Source organism: Thunnus thynnus, chromosome 10 (genome assembly GCF_963924715.1).
Source record: "Thunnus thynnus chromosome 10, fThuThy2.1, whole genome shotgun sequence".
In the NCBI taxonomy this organism is placed as follows: domain Eukaryota; kingdom Metazoa; phylum Chordata; class Actinopteri; order Scombriformes; family Scombridae; genus Thunnus; species Thunnus thynnus.
In genome coordinates, this window is record NC_089526.1 from 10,289,228 (window position 1) to 10,307,280 (window position 18,053).

The following is an 18,053-nucleotide window of genomic DNA, read 5'->3' on the forward strand; positions in this document are numbered from 1 at the left end:
ATTTGGGAGGACCCATTGTGCTCTGTTCCCACTCGCAAAGTGGAAGTTAGTTAGCCTAACTTGCTAACTTTAGTCATTTGCAGTACACACACGGCAGTGTTTCCCCTATATTCATTATGCAGCAGCGCACAGCCACTGCAGAATTATGAGTGCCGGTGCTAAAATTTTCCACGATCATTAATATCAATGGGCTACTAATGATTTTTACTCACACACTGCAAGCGTGATAAAACCCTATGTTATCATGGAATTGTTTTGAGTCATCAACTAGTGCATCAAATCCCAGAATCCTCCCCTTCCTCATTCTTCAAAGGACTTCTACCTGAAAGGTACTGCTGTAAGAGTAGTGTAGCTCCTTTAAGGAATAGGACAGTGTGTAGCAACTGTGTGGTTGAGCGAGTGGAGAGAGCAAGTGGCAGAAAAGTGACGGTGAATGCGAGCAGAGCAGAGCAGAGGAAAAGGTTAGCAGTAAGTTGTCAGTACAGACTACAGTGTGTCAGTTAATAAATTCTGCAGCTTCTCTGGAAAAACTGCACTGTTACGTTCGTCTTGCACTAGCTGTCTTTATTTCATGGGTCCAGTCGCTGCGATGGCAAGTGACCAGACTCTCAAAACCACACACAATATACAGTTAAAAATAAACTGAATTTGAATATCAGTTTGTATGTCAAGGACCAAAACAACCTTTGGAAACATTTTTGTTGTTGTTGTGAATGTTATAATGATTTGAATTTGTTAGGATATATGGAGTTTGAGAACAACAACAAAAGAACGAGAATGCGGTGACCACTTAATAAGTTCTTTGACCTCAATAAGATTTGAAGAACAGGCGAAGGAGGGGAATTTTTCACCCTGACAGCGGGTGCATGCTGGAGCATTTAAGCTGCAGGCAGATGAGGAACTTGATAGCAAGCCTCTGATAATGCACTCTGGGGGTGAACCTGCTGTCAGAGCAAGTTTTGGCCCACTGCATGTAATGACGGTCCTGACTGCACAGTTCTGCGTCTCCCGGCGCTGAAATATGACAACTACAAAGAGATCACAGCACACCCAGACTGGGCTCAGTGCTTTGCTCGTACAGAAATCTAGCAGGATGAGCTAGTGACAGATTTCTAAAAGCATGCTGTGTTGAGATCATGCAGGTTTTCATAATGGCTGCCGAACAAGGTTAAGGATAAATTGCAACTTTGTGTCAGGAGAAATAGAACGCTCAGAGAAGAAAAATAGGCTAGATACCCGTGAGGATGCAAAGAGCATGACCTCTCATAATGTTCCACTGTGTCAGGGATTTGCTGTGATCTGCTTTGAGGCTTTTCCTTGCTGATCACTGGACGTGTAGAAAGTTCTTATTTATTGGCAGTATTGACATGATTTTCTCTTCATCCCCCGACTCCAAAGTATCATGACCTGGCAGAGAAAGTAATTTTACAGCAACATAAAGCAGTAGGCATGACACAATATGAACATTTCAAGTCATGATTATCCTGGACAAAATAATTATGATTCATGATATTATCCTGATAATCATCAAAATATGCTCAAAACCCTTAAAATGGCAACTAAACATACTGGAATCACTTGAACTTACATTTTGTTAAGAAACGAATATTTTTATTGCATCACAGATAGGACACACATCTTTTTTAGTGAAAATAAACAAAATCTTAAATAAGATAATTATAAATCATAATTAATCCAGGAGATGACGAGAATAAGAAAAATTTACTTGGTGAAAAAGAAGCAAGGAAACGGACATATATGATCAAAATTAAGAATTTATTAACAATATAAATAAAATGTACAAAAGACCACAAAATGACAACTAAAAACGACTTTCTATACAAGAAAGTGGAAAATAACCAGTAAAAAAAAGACAAGGTAATACTTTACTTACTTTATTAAACTAAGGTTAAACACAACACAAATAAACACACTCCCTCTAAAAGGGAGCCAAACTTACCGACCCCTTTACACAGCTCAAGTTTGAGATGAGGTTTTACAACCAACACACGGCACCAAAGCTGCCGACTGGCCCACTGGCACAATCTGCTCGTCTCTCCTGGACTTTATCCACCAAGTCCTAATGAGCGATTGAGCACAGGTGGGGGGAGACACAGGTAAGAACAAAAAAAACCCACACACACGTACTACAGCTGTAACAACTTCTCTGCCATTATGTCAAATGGTACAGACAACAATTTCATTAATTGCATCAGTATATATAATTTACTTAAGAAATAAAGGAATTATCCTTTAACAAAAATAAAGTCCAACTGTCATTGTGGCCTAGAGTCAAACTGTACTGCTTTGGACTGCTTTGGAAAAAAAAAAAAAAGAGAGAGAGAGTGAGACGTGCCAAAACTTGGTCCTTTTCAAGATAGACTGAAGTGCAAAAATGTCAGCATGTTCACTTTTTCTGGCTTTAGTTATGCTTGTAGAAGTGTGAGAATGTGCCTACTGGCACTAAACACTCTCTCAGAAGCAACACTAGTTGGCAATTCAAAATAAATCAGGACATCAATATAAAACTGTACATTAGCGAGGTAGACAACTTTTTCAAATCACTCGTGAGGATATTCACGAATATCCCAATGATGGAAATTGTCCACAATCAATTTATCGTGTTTTTTATCACGATCGGTGATAAAATCGTATATCGTCTCATCCCTATAAAGCAGAACACAGGATGACTGGTCATGAAAGTGGTGTCATCATTCATTATCATCACCACCAAATTTCTACTCTTCTTTTCTCGGATTAGAACAAGTTCCCCTCAGTGGGCATGAGCCCATCATCAAGCCTGCGCGCAGGGATTATAGCCAAGATGATGAAAAACTGGTTGCAAAATGTATGACGAAGCAGGAGGATTATAAGGGATTGTACTCTATTCTACTGTAACGATTCAATCACTGGCTGATGGATACGACGGTGAGGGTCAAATTCGTGCATCAGGATGAAGCCCCAAACCCCCTCGCGGTTTTCCTTCTTAGCGTTCGATGCTGCTAGAATCCTTAAACTGTGTGTTTATGTAATCTGTGATCACCGATCAGTCCGAGGTGACGTAGTGTCGGAGTCACTTTGACGATGACGTCTCTGTAACCTGAGACATGTCTGTAGTAATCAGTGTTTGGCAGTTTTAATCACAAGCGCTTCCTGTCAAGCTCTTAAGCTTGTGGTGGTATTAAGGAGCAGATTTTGCTTCATTCACTTATTTTAGGGACTATTAATATACAGTACTTTTTTAGCTTTGCCTCTGTGCAGCTTGTCTCTGCTCTCACCCTGAATATTTCACTAAGCTCAAGAGTCTCACAATAACTCCTCCTCCTCTAAGTGATAACACGTCCGCCCAACTTTTCATCCATCATATCTGAAACTGTCCACCGTGACTCATCAGACTTTCAGTCTTCTCAACGACAATCCTCATTTTAAATCCCCCCGCTGTCTGCCACGTGCAAAGGAACATTTCGTTTTTAGAACATTTATCATTCGCCAGTAACTCCTCTAATATGCGTTCAATGAAAACAGACAATACTGTTTACATTTCAAGAATATTCTTTGTCTGGAGCTCTCAGAGTTGCTGTAGTCTTGCTCCTTCACACATTGGCAACCCACAGTGCAGCGATGTTTTTGTTCTTGCAGTGGGCATCGTACCTTGAAGCATTAGAAGTGGTTCTGGGAGTGTAGCAAAGATTTCTGACAGATTAGCAGCAGCACAGGTTGACCTCTGCGGCCCCGCCGTGTCACTCAAGCTCAGCTCATGCACATATGCACATGCGTCACCTTCTTTTTCCTTCTTTTTCTGTATCATCCTGCACTAAAAAAATCTTTTTCTCCCGTCTCATAGTCAGGTATCCGTAGCAAATCACTGCAAGGTGGGGCTCAGGTTCTGTTTTGGTGACTCTTGTCTTGGAGTGTCGAGTGAAGGGAAGGAAGAAATCGGTGGCAGAATGAATAAGTAAAATTGCATGAAATGAATTCCTTCTGTTCTTGTATCCTGCCGCGAGGGTTCGGAGAACTTTCACACCGAGCTCGACAGTCTGGGCCACACTTCAGAGGTGGTGGTGGGGGGGGGGTGTGTGAATGGTGCTAACAGCCCCTGGCATCCTGGAAACAGGAAGGTGACACTGAAATAAACACAGGAACGAGTGAGGTGGTGAAATAGAAATTACTACTGAGTAATGTAGACAAGTGTTTCGAGCAGCCAAACATTCCACCAGGAAATAATGTCAGAAAGTTTTCATTCCCTCTGTAATTGAGTGTGAAATTGCAGGTGAGCAAGCCCCCAGTCACATTCAATGTACAGACAAGTGGTCTCTAAATGGACTTTCTACCGATTGATTAGAAAAGTGGAAGAGTTCATGTTTTTTCCTTAATGAAAATCTTTTTTTTTTTTAAAAATCCTGCAATTTTGTTTAACCCCGAATGCCAGAAGCTACTATTATTTATTTGCTGTCTGTTAGAAGATACTGTCCTCCAGGCCGATTGCAATGAAACATGAACTGGATGTAGAAAAGACCACATCCATATATACATAAAAGTTGCACACACACACACATCCATTGCACACATAGCTCCCTGACTCCAGGTTCTTCCTCTACCTTTTAATGCCTGCAGGGCTGCACAAATGATGCGGAGCAAGTACTCTTTTAAGGTGGCTGTTTTAATTTCTCCAGCTGACGGGTGCTCTTTGTCAACAGGTTATTACAGCTCTTCTAAATTGGTTGGGCTGAACATTTTTCAGTGCGCAACTAGTGAGCTAGAAAGCTCCATTCAGATGAGATAAAGTCAGGTGGAATGAATGTGTAGCACTGTCTCATTTTATCTCCAGGAGAAAGCCGAGATTAAGCTTGCAAGGTAGATTTCTATGAAGGTTACACCTCAGACTGAAAGATTAATGCGTTCTTCACCCTGCTGACCTCTCCTGCAAGAAAGTTTTTTTTTAATTAGCGGGAATTTTCTAGACTTTTTACTCTCCATTTTGTTGTTTTGTTTTGTACGGATTCAAGTTGGACGACCTTACGACTGGCTGAATTGTTAGTGCTGCGCCGTGGTTGAGTGTCTTTATCAACTGCCTAATCAGAGCTTCTAGCTTTAGCTGTCATCTCCAATCAGGTTTTATGGGTTGACAGAGCATCAGATGTATGATCCCCCGCCTCCTACTGTGCTGGCGTGTCTGTTGATCAATGCGAGAGAGGCTTTCGGGAGAGGGAGGAGGGTGAGGAGTTCGATAACACTGTGCAGTGTGTAATCTCATCTGAGAGGCTGTCATATCAGACAGGGCTGCTGCACTGACGCGCTATGCTCTCCCAGAGTGGCAAATTAGATTGCTGCAATTAGATTGACGTGTGTACTGCTCTAAGTCTGGAGCCTCTCTAATCATGTCTGGACAGTGTGCATTTTGTATTTGTTTGTGATTAGATTAATGTCTGTTAAGGTGTGGTGATTGGCTCCTTAGTCTTTGACACTTTGGTCGTTTATTGATAATTCCCTTAAAAGCCAGTCATTTCACATTAAAACCTACATCCATACTGTAAAATGAAAATTCGATGTGCAATTACCACCAAGCCATCAAATCTTGGAAAAATGAAGGGTTCCTGTTGTCCACGATTCTAGCTGAAGCCTCTGGCTCAGTCGCTTCCTCCTCTGCAGGCTCATAATGGAACAAATTTATTTTGTCTCCGGCTCTAATGTGCCTTGATCTATCAATTCTCTGTCCCCTCCTCTGTCTTGCCAAGCAAGTGCTATTGCCACTGGAAGGCACAAAACACCATTAGATGCAAGTCTTTTTGCAGGGTAGTTTGTGTGATTACCATAATGGTAAAAATGGAGAGACAGAAAGGTGTGTGTGTGTGTGTGTGTGTGTGTGTGTGTGGGGGGGGGGGGGGGGGGGGGGGGGGTGAAATTGGGTTCAATCAAGAATGGTTGCCTCTAATTTTGTCCGTGTTATCCATTCTAGGGGCTTGTGTAGGAAGCATAGTCGTGTGATTCTTATTTATTTATTTTTTACAGTTCATGTCCCCACATGCTAAGCAGTAGATTTATATGCACAATACTGGTAGTCATGGCAGCGAGGCTGTCGTACAGATGTAACCACAGAACAAGAAAGGATTCCACGTAATTTTCTGGACACACAGTTTAGACTCTATGGAAAAACTGACTCTGTGTTCTTTTTCCAAATACAGTCAGCAGTCCAATCCCTAATATTTAACTTAGGTTAGTACTGTGGCATCAGATACAGAATGGATAAGAAAAAATCGAAAATTACACCAGAAAACTGAGGTTCAAAGGTCATTGTCGACCGGCAGTGGAGAAAACGATCTTTGAAGTCAGTGGTGCAGCCTCTCGTGTTTGATGAGTTTCACTGAGAGCCGAGCCGTTTTCTGAGCTGTCTCACCTCTCTTTTGCATCTTTCATTGCTATTTTCTTGACAGGGGTGATACATCAATGTCACACACACAAACACACACATACACACACACATACGACACAGCTATGCTCCTTCAAGCAGGGTCAGCTTTCCTTAGCTTTATGATTTAAACTATGCGTCTCAGTAAACAGACCTCTCCAAACAGCTCTGTCTCTGAGGCTGTCATCTGCTCTTACAGGCTCTCGTTTAATATGCGTCTTATTCCTGTCTGGGCAAAAAAAACAACAACTCAGAACTAGGTGATGGGGCAATTTGTGGAAGGCCCAAAAGCTATTAGAATTCATTGCTCTCTTAGTAACTGCATACTGTGTTTGCAGTATTTCTTGACACTGAATCTTTTCAAAGGTTAAGAGAATGTGAAATACATTGCAAGCACAATTTGTCCAGTGTAAAGAGAACAAATTGTGCAGTCTTTGGGGAAAGTGAGGATTCAGTTGAAGATGTCTAATATAGTCAGAGGCTGATCCAGTATCCCTATCAGGTGCCAATACTGACGTAATTCACTCATCAGATATCAGACTGACGTTACCGATCCACATACCAATCCAGATTCCATAGTCTGTGTTGAGTACATGTACTTAGTTACTTCCCACCACTGATGTAGAGTAAGACAGTATAAAACAACTGCTAGGTAGTTTTTTCATATACTAACATAAAGTAAAACACTGAGAAAGAAGAAATTATGTCCGTTATGTAGCGGTGGTGCTCATTCAGCCTTCAGCTGTGATAGCTTCATGCTAACTAGCCACCTAGCACACTAGCTTGAAGCATTGTCCTTAAAGTATGATGAACCTGATTCTAGCAGGAAGCTAACAGTGTAACATTTAACTAGCTACCGATTCAGACTGGACCCAGATATCTAACAACAACAACAGCAACAACAGAAATATCTGTCAACCTGACACATTAACAGCTTTTCTTTTAAACATGGAGACAGTTTACAGCGCGTCCACTGGCTGACTGACTAACCAACTAGCTGACACATTAGCCAGCCAGCTAGCTGTCAAACAGCATCCATTAGAAAGCACTTCGACAGAGTGAGCCGCACCGGACGACACATTTCCAGCTCACTTTAATGTGATAACACCACCGAGAGTGTCTACAGGCTTCACACAGGGACACACACAAGGTTTCATCCAGACACCCATAGCAGGCGGGCAGAATGTGTCCCACTCGCGGCTCAGCGGCAGGCTGGGTAAGGTGTACTGTCATCGGGCCGCTGCTGGCAGCAGAGTTTGTGGTTGTGGCTGGTGGGGGCCACGTCGCTGCCCTCCTGATTCAAACAGCTGCTAGTGTAGATATTTATTTCTCTACACAGTTCTTGCATTTATTTCAAATATTAACTTTATGGAGGAGTTGTCAATTCGCCACTGAACTATTTGAAATTCTTACTTTTGAACTCATGTATAGAAATCTACTTACTAGTAGTTGATAATGCATTGCTGTGCATTTGATTTGTTCAAGTTTTTCAAAGCATTAAAGGAGTTGCTGAAGCAAATTGCATTCCTACATGTTTCCGTGTGAAGCCTCCTTAACCTACAGTTCAAATAAATTGCTTTGTTACACATTTATATTTAATGCATTTTTGTATTTTTTTTTTTTTTGCTCTTTTAATAAGAAGTGCTTTGTGGTTTACTACAGCCTCATGTAACCTTACACACAATACCACTACCACCAACAACAACAATAATAATAATGATAATAATAATAATATTCAAGAAAAAAGAGCTTTGGTATTGGTAGCATCATCGGTATCAGCACATATCCAATTTTGGAATCGGATCAGAACTGAAAAAAAGTGGAATGGTGCATCTCTAATGTCTAATGAGCCCCATGTATCCACCCTTGTTCGGTGAAGTGACTGGTAGAATGGTGCTTTATCATGATAATCAGTGGGATTAGTTTCCCCCTCACTTACATCTTGTTGCGAGGATAGGATAGGATCTGAAGGAAGGATCTCATATTTGCAACTACAAGGTCTTAGTGCAAGTATAAACTGATAGTGGCACTGTCCGTTTATGCTGGCTTATCCTTGGACGCTCTCCAAGCTGTTTCTGCCCTGCGGTCAGAAATACTTTGGGGTTTGCTGGCACGCCTGCAAACACAAGCAGCAGAAAACCTATATATAGAGCTGTCTGGGTCGAAGCCGGAAGTAGAGAAGTGGCCGTTACATTGGGAGCGTCTCATTTAAAACCGTGTAGTAAGACTGTAATATATGAAATGATTTTACTTGTTAACAATTGTTTGCTATATATATGTGCAGGAGGTCCTATAGAATCTGTTACATGTTGAAAATATATTAATCGAAATGTGATTAGAATAAAGTTTATAGTCCACAAAATTTTAACTTTTCAACGCAATTTAGTCCAGTTTTAATAGATAGCCAGACTCCTTTTGAACTGCAAATTCTTTGGGGGAAAAAAACCTCAAAATCTACCCTGATCCATTTAAGTGAAACTTATTTCACTTAAATTTACCTCCATGAAATCCTCCAATTGGCAGTCCTGGTGGCATGCCAATAATGGACCAACCAGGAACCATGAAAGACCCAAAAGCTTAGCTGGGTACATTCTGTATAGTCAAAATTTTACTCTACAATTTCTAATGTTTCAGGAATGTTTTTGTCTGGCTTCAAGTTCTGCGTAACCCTAGCTGGCATTACTTTCTAGATGCGGTTATAGATCTACAAACGTTCAATCCATAATCTTTGCCCTATAATCAAATAAAATACACAATTTAATATTAATCTTATTTTTCACCAAGTCTTTGTGATTCTAACCAAATCAGTGTTTTGAGGCTGAATAACTTCCACAATCACATTACCTTCATTTGTTGGAGGGGGCAAGTTTTGACTGCGATGAATACAATCATGCTTTTTGCTTTAAGAGAAAATGCATTCAATTCAACTCTGCCAACACAATAATAGAGTAGCTAGAGAACAAACAGCATAGACGAGCCAGCAGATTTGGCTGCGGCATTAAAACTCTGGCTGACAAGAGAAGAAAATGCGCATTTTTACATAATATGCATCATTAGTTAGAGTACATCTATTTGACCCTCTCTGTGTCAATGAGACTAGAGCATGCCGTTGGTATCCCAGCCTGCCATCTTGATTGACAGACATGACATTCCTCACCCCTTGTTTTTCCCAACCTTTGTCATGTTTGGCTCGGTAACCTTTTTTTCCACTTTTTTCCTCTCCCCACCGTTGCTCCGTTGGCGCTCTCCATCAAAAGTCCACTCAGCTACAGAGTCATCTCCTTAGTGCACTTTATCTGCAGAGCTAAACATGTGCTTTGAATAGCAAACAGCTAGGTATCGTTAACATCACACAGACACACGGACTCGCTAAACCTGTCTCTCTGCTGCCAGGTAGCATTAGTGCTAACAAGATGCTCATTGCCCTGGCGATTGATAATTGGATACCGGCAACCACTGGTAACAGGACAGTGTAATTAGTGTGAATCCTAGCGTCGGCATCAATTAGAATCACTGATATCGTTAACCAGGTGACTTATTGACCACATCTGTAATATTTTTTGTTTGCTGAAAGCTGAAATGAGAAACATGTAGCGATGATTTAACATTCCCCAGCGGTGCATTAAAACACTCCATCTATGAAATCGGATTATTCTGATCTGGTTAACTATATTGCACCTTTAATGTACTTAGTCAGTGGAATTTACATCAAATATCGGATGGTATTTCAGGAATATCAGCATATAGTTTGCATGCACATCACACAGTATATGCTGGTTAAATGCAATTAGAGCAGAAATGTTGCCTCTGAACTATCCCCTGAGGAATTAGATAAAGGAGTGGTTTATCACGATGCATATATATGAGTAGCGTGTGTGTGTGTGTGTGTGTGTGTGTACATTTAGAGAAAAAGAGAGCGTGAGAGAGCCAGTAATATTACATCACGCACATGTAAGTAAGTGATTGATCATGTGGACTCTGGCCGTGCATTGTAACGACCCGGACTGACACTGACTGGCCTGTGACATCTATGATAAATAAACTTCCATTGACCAGTGTCTCACTAATGGTTTTCCATGTAGCTTGCGTGTCTACAAACACTTACACACAGACACACATCTTCTCATTTGCACATTATTTACATGTTATTATGTGAGCATGTTGGTGCGTTTATGTACACTTTTAGCAGTGAGAATGAAATGTAATCAAATTAATGTAACAAGCTAATGTTTAACATGGGTCAGGTAATATATTAATTTTGGGTAATTACTGTTTTCTCACATTTCACAAACGATAATGTGATAATCAAGTAATTATTTAAGTCATTTATCAGGCAAAAATGCTAAATTTACACTGTTTCAGCATCTCAAATGTTAAGACTTGCTGCTTTTATCTTTTTTACATGAATTGTAAATGTTATATCTTTGGGTTTTGGACTGTAAACAAGCAATTTTAAGGCATTATCTTTTGTCTCTGGGAACTTGTGATGGACATTTTAAAGTATTTTGTTTTGACATTTGATAGACTTAACATTTGAAAGGAAAACAATCATTAGTAGCAGCTTTAATTTAGTCATTTTAATAGTCTGTAGCAGAGACAGCAGATAAACTAATACTGCATAGTGTTGCCAAAATACTTCATTTTTCTCTGTTCTGTACCATAGTATGTGGTGTGTTTATCATTATTTAGAAACGTATGATCCCCATCTACAGAATCTAAAACTGACTGAGGTTTTATTTTCTGAACCTTTCTCAGGTTTTTGTTTATCAAATTGGAGACTGTACCGTATGTGATGCATCACATCTTGCAATAAAACTTGGGGCTTCACATTTATTCATATTTTTTAAGCAGTGGCGGAGGAGGTACTCATATCTTTTACTTAAAATATTAATACAACAATGTAAAAATACTTTAATCCAGTGGTTCCCAACCTAAAGGTCAGGCCCCTCCAAATGGGTCACATGATAAATCTGAGGGGTCATGAGATAATTAACGGGGCAGAAAGGACTTTTCTCTAATCTTTACTTTTCTTATTGAAATCTTGGATAATTTTACTTCTTTGTGCCTCAAACAAGTTATTTAAATGAAATCATCCAAGAGGTTTAGATGGGAAATCTGTAGAAACTCTTTGAAACTGCTAACAACTCATAGATATATATATATATCATAGACATCTGAAACATGACAAGAGGCAAGACACACACTATACTAGACACTGCTTTTTTGTGAAGGGGTCACAAGCCATCTCTAACAATGCAGTTTATTTTATAAGCTTTCAATTTCCTTTTAATGAGAATAATATTAATGATAATAGTTAATAATAAATTAGTCTGGAAAGTAACTAGTAACTATAGCCGTCAGATAAATGTAATGGTGTAAAAAGTATAACATTTCCTTCTGAAATGTAGGAGTGCAACAAGTACCTTAAAAATGTCCTTAAAGCTGTGAGTGCGGGACTTTTACATATAAATGAACGTCTGTTACAATCAAGCCCTTACCAAACAAGTTCACCACCAGATAAATCTCTGTATTACACAGTCTACCAGAGTTTTTAATCTGGTGTCAGATTTGATATTCGCGCACTGGCTGGATGAACGTATACTGCACATGCTGTACGGGCACAGCATAATTTTATCGTGCAGCTCTTCTAGACTTTCCAATTGTTATCGGAACCAAATGGATCAAATTCTGACCATGAAACAAGTCATTTCGCTGGGGATGTGTGGCGCCCAAAACAATTTATCCACTTTTTTTACAGCCACAGTACGGCAAAGCCTATGAGCACGTGTCAACAGTGTTTTTGAAATTACTGTCACTGCCAGAAGGAGGAGACAAAAGCTCCGCACTGCAGGTTTAAGTGCAGTACTTGCTAAAAGCATTATGGAGGATATGCAAATGCAAATCGAGAAAGACAGAGTGTAGCAAAGCATGTTAGTGTGTGCATGTTTATCAGTCTTTATAAACCCACAGTAGAGCACACCTATCGCCCCTGTCTTCAGAGAACCCCTCAGGGCTCCTTCCATTTGTAGCAAAGGGCTACAGAAATAAATAGGGTCTTAGACCACGGAAGCCGAAGGAGTACACCATGATGGATTGATCTGCTCCGTCTATCCTCAGAGTCAATCAATCATCTTAGCTGTGGTGCTCTTTTCAATAGGAATTTTCCACACTCGGCTGCTTTGCCTGCAGCCACAGGGAGCTACCTCTGGGGTTGGAGGGCATCAGATATCTGATTACACTCCTCCTCTCAGTTGTCACCATCAGTGTTTGTCATTGAATAGAGATAAGGCTGCTCAGTAAGCAAACTAAAGACTGGTCTCTTTCCTAATAACGGAGGCAGAGTTTGAGTTACATCTAAAAATACACTGGATTTCCTCCTTCTGTAACGTTAGAGGAATCAGGAAGTCTTGATACAGTTGATATGATACACCATCATACAGCTGACACTACATACATACTTTGACATGGCTAACAACCTCGGCAGATGGTTGTCTAGTTCAGACTACATGTGTCTTGCTTCAGGCTAGTGCTGCCCTCTCACTGACGATATGAGGTTAACTGCCAGCAGGCAAACAACAGCAGATGAGTTTTCACAGAGAAGGAAAGTATTTGAACTGAATAGCTATAACCATGGCAATGTGGAAACACCTAAAAACATGGCATTGGGTACTCTAAACAAAAAGAAAAAGGGAGAGAGAAGCTAATGTCTAGTAGATGAATGAATGTGACCTTATGAGTGATTTTTCAGGACGTAGAAGGCTTCAAACTAGATATTGTCCTGGATTTATGTACAAAGCATATGGCACCCATCGTTCAGTCAAGCTAGTCATTGATCCCTGTCCCATTTGCCCTTTGGCATCCTGGCTGACCTCATCAGCTAATCCATAAAGCTAGGGAGATGAGGTGAAAGGTCAGTGGTGGTGAGAATTTTACACTTATAGTAGTAATGTTAAATTCCAGCTACATATACTGTGTATGGACAGCGTGGCTTTTAGTGTAGATACTGATTAAGAAAGTAAATCCTGAGAGGATGAAAAGAGCAGAACTGTTCATTGAAACTGTCTTAAACAACAAGAGAGATTGATATCTGCTCTCAAATAATTTAGACCACATTTGACAAGCCTCACTTTAGCTGTCCACACATTATAAAGGCAATATTTTAGCACTGAACAATTAGTTGATTCATTGATAAGTTAAGTGACAGAATAGTAAATAATAATTCTGACAAATGATTACTTGCGCAGAGGTGCCTTTTAGATTGTGCGACAACAATGATCGTGTATGTCACATTGTGCGTCACGCTTATGATAAAATCTTGGTCATAATCTCTGTCAGACTGTATGATATCAATTGGATCAGCTTGTGTGCTGATTGCACGGTGAATCTTAGCGCTACAACGTCAATAGAAAAAAAGTATACGAAAGCAGAGGAATGTCATCAGCTTACATCATCCATCTGCAACCTTCTTCTGTTTTGAAAATGCAGTTAAGTAACAAACTTCTTTTTTGTTTTACCTCCAACATTTTTGTTCGTGTGTCCCATGAATGTATTAAGTAGACCGAGTGTGTTTTCTCACTAAAAATTATTTTCTTTTAAAAACTGCATTTATTGAAATGTCATGTCGGCCGCTGTATTCTGTATCATTTCATGTCGTATCCTGATTGGTTTGTTTGAAGTCGTAGCAGCAGTCACATTGTGAGACTTTGGTCTGCCACTGTCAGAGTTTTGCCTCGGGCTTTCTTTGGTTGGCAAAGCTCCAAATCAGTCGTCAGTGGGTGTATCTCACAGTGTGAGCATAGCAGGAGCATCGATTCGGATGACCATCATTTTAAAATGAATATTTGTGTGATTTGGATTGCCGGTTGAAAAAACAAGCAATGTGAATATGTCTCACCTTAGGGTCTGGGAACTAGACTTTTCACCATTTCCTGACATTTTATACAGAAAAGAAATAACTGTTTGTTTGATTTCCAAAAAAAAAAAAAATAATAATACATTTTGTACATTTTTACATGGAAGTAGGAGACTTTTTTTTTTTTAAATTTTCCACATTTGTGTTTTGTCGCCCAAAGGTATGGTAACCATTTGCTGAGCTTCAGCAATAATTCCTGATAAAAACTAAGGACTTTGATGTGCCAGGTTGCCGTGTGGTTGCATCACATCAATCCAGCCATCTACTGTAGGCTAGGTTGTTCTCAGGGATGAACATAAAGATTTTTCATCACTTCTCTCATTTAACCAGGTCAATTTCCACTCTATTGCATTTTTTTCCAGTAATCTACAACGTAAGCCCCCAAGTGGTTTGATTCACAGCCTATTTAGTCACAGTTTCTTGTTATTAAACTTCCAAACCATAATTTGCCCTTCAACTCTTTTACATTAATTCATTAAGGATAATGTTTATTTTTCTTTTGTGCCGAGCTGTCTCTGTGAGTTTCAGTTGCATTTGCATAATATTTGGTCATATGAGAATGAAAATAGGCCATGCAATCTCTCATAAGGCCACCAGGATGGAATAAACACCCTTTAGCATTTCTCATTTAGTTTGTGAAAAGAAATGAATAGCTTCAAATGAGATTCATAAAGACAGACACTCACACACACACACACAGTAACTGTAGACACACACGGACAGATTTTACACAGTCACAGTGTGACATTTACGCACACACAGTTAACGAAGGTACCACATACACGGTGTAATCCAGGAGCAGCTGCTAAATGTTTGCTATAATCAAGGTATCAGTTCGTTTTTCCCTCTGGTGGTTGATTCATAAATGACTTGACTTTCATGTTACAGTCACTGATGCTTTTCATCTGATGCTTTTAATCTTGGCAAGAAGATGCTTTTCATCTGGGTCACACAAAGCTGTTTTAGTATTATCACTCAGCATCACTGCAGCAATTACAGAAGCTCAGCGTGCGAGGGACTTTTATGTTTTTACTTTTTTATCACAGAGGCTGTCAAGTTACTTCTGCTAATCATCATAATCAGAACATTAGAGGTTTGGGGTTAAATCTGAGTACTTATCTACCTTCCAAGAAGTGGAATTATGTAACAGGCAAGTAACTAATTAATTTTCTGTTCGTCAGTGTACTTTCTTTCTTTTTGTACGTCTTATTGAAAACTCTTCACAACTTGCCATATTTCATGTAAACACAAAGGAAATGCCATCTGAGTTTGTTCCTTCACCGCCGCAGGGATTAGTGATTGAAAGAGCCTAGCATTACTGCTATTCACTGATAAAAACAAATGCAACACAGCACAACATGCTGTTAGCACTTTATAATCCTGTAACTTTCACAAAAACAGCTTACAGTCATGTTCAGACTAAGACGACATGTATGTGTTGAGAGAGAGAGAGAGAGGCGATGTGAATGACCCCAGTGAAGTGACACACGCACACTTTTACGTGCACGCTTTTTCTTTCTGATTGAAATCATTGCAATTGAAGATTTTGGGTCAACTAGTTTACATGGGATGTGATCTAATACGTTCTGGTGTTTACACGCGCTGATGCATTTAATCGGAACAGCTGTGTGACATGCGCTAAAGTAATGAGCAAAAGCGGGGAAGAGACTCAGCAGCCAGACGTTTCTCTGCTCTCTGTTTAGGAGCGGCTGAGATTCTCACTTCAATGAGAATAGCCGGTCCACCTCAAGTCAAGGAACTTGGCTCGGGTCTTGAGGAATCGTAGCATTTATTCACTGACAAATAGCCTTAACTGTACACACGCTGCACTGCTACATTCACAGCTGCTAACACACACGCTCTCTCTCTCTCTGTCTCTCTCTCTCTGCCGTCATGTCAACAATGTTATCCCCATGTGGGTCAAACATGCGCAGAAAGAATATATTTATTCCAACCAGAGAGAAATGATCAGATTAAGCGTTTACATGGTTAGAAGGCGCTAATATTTTCCTATTGAACGGATTATCAAAGGCTTAAACCAATCCTTTCAACCTGATTGAAAATTCCTTAAAATCGGGCCAGTCTCTTCTGATTGAGGTAGTTACATGAGGCATTTTTACTCTGATTGGGCTATTATTCCAGTTATTAGTGGAATATTAGGGTCCATGTAAATGCAGCTACAGATGGGTTTCCTCAGTTCCTTGTCAATCATTGGTTGCCCATTGCAAGTGTTTGGCAATGTTTCTTTTTTAGCTGTTTTCAACTTTTTTCACCTCACACACTGAGACAAAAATGCTAACACTATTTCAACCCACTGTTAAGCATTTATTAATAGTTTATAAACACATTACAATACAGCTATAAACAGATATAAGGGCATGTCATGTGTCATGTGTGTAGTGTCATGTCAATAATTGTAAATCCTAATTTGTTCAATTGCATAATCATATATCAATATATATACGGTAATTACATATATGATATACTTAAAAAGCATTTATGGAGAAAAAAGCATGGGTAAAATGTGTGTTTGTCTATAAAATTACATGTGAAATATCTGAAAATCACTTGTGCCTAGGTCATATGAATTTATCAGGTGACACGTCTGAAGATGTTCCTACATGTGAAAATGTTCACCTTTCATATGAGGAGTTATAGTTGTTCATTGATAAACACTTAAAATGTCCTTATATTTGCTTTCAACTACATATACTGCAGTATAAACCATCCATTAAGTGTTTATGAACTACTTATAAATGCTAAATAGAGGGGGTTAAAAAACATGCATGGAGTTTAAAACATTTCTCCTGAATTTGAACATTAACTAGCACTAACTCAGTTCTCTCTCATTCATGTTTCAGGTGGCCTGAGAGGAGCGTCCATCATTGACTCACTGGACACACTGTATATAATGGGATTGATGGATGAATATAAAGATGCCAAGGAATGGGTGCAGACCAACCTGGACCTAAATTCGGTAAGATACAAAATTTTCTTCTCCTCTAATTAGACAATTTATTTTATTTTAACTTTTTGTGCTGCAATTCACTTTAAAGTCTCAATTATCTCATGGGTAACCACTGACCCACCATCCGGCTCGACTACACATTCGCCACATTAACATAATGAGGTTTTCAGCAGTAGCCTTGCGTACTGGATTGATTTTAAGCGGTGCTATTGTGCTTTAACACCAGCCTTGTGTCCACTGAGTTTGACAGTTTTCCAAAGCTCTCGACATTCCAGCAGGAATCAAAAGCTTCCTGTGTGGCCACTGGCCACGCTGTGTTACCATCTGATGGGATTCTCTGCCTCTCTGAAAGGTCTCTGTGAGGCAGAAAATGTGATAAATAAAAGAGAGATAGGGAGGGAGGGGTCAAAGGGATGTTGTAGATAGAAAAAATGAGGGAGAGAGGAGGCAAAAAGAGGCCATGGCCCTTTCATTGAACAATTCTGTGAAGATGCGGTCGGGAACAACTTTGCCAGTTCTGATATCACGCTGGAATTGAGGGGAAGCTAAAGAGAGTGCCAACGAGGACAGGTTGTGTGTAGGCTGATACTTACAGTCAAGTGTGTGCCAGTTTGTCTTTTGTGCTCTTGTGGGTTATGTAAGTGAGAGAGAGGTCAAACCTCGGCCACTGCCTAGTCAAGTTTTCCACAGGTTGTAATAAAACGAGGTTTACACAATGGTGTGTAATTACACAAACCTTGCAAACTTGACTATGTCATTATGACTGT

General features: G+C 39.9%; 1 protein-coding gene across 4 annotated transcripts in view; it reads left to right on the forward strand.

Moving 5' to 3' along the window:
- The window catches only part of LOC137191070 (mannosyl-oligosaccharide 1,2-alpha-mannosidase IA), a 200,154-nt gene that overhangs the window by 100,985 nt on the left and 81,116 nt on the right, over positions 1 to 18,053 (forward strand). For all 4 annotated transcript variants that reach the window (XM_067600887.1, XM_067600888.1, XM_067600885.1 and 1 more), the window contains one exon: positions 17,180 to 17,295. In XM_067600887.1, coding sequence (XP_067456988.1) covers positions 17,180 to 17,295 — 116 coding nt within the window. The remainder of the gene's footprint in view (positions 1 to 17,179; positions 17,296 to 18,053) is intronic.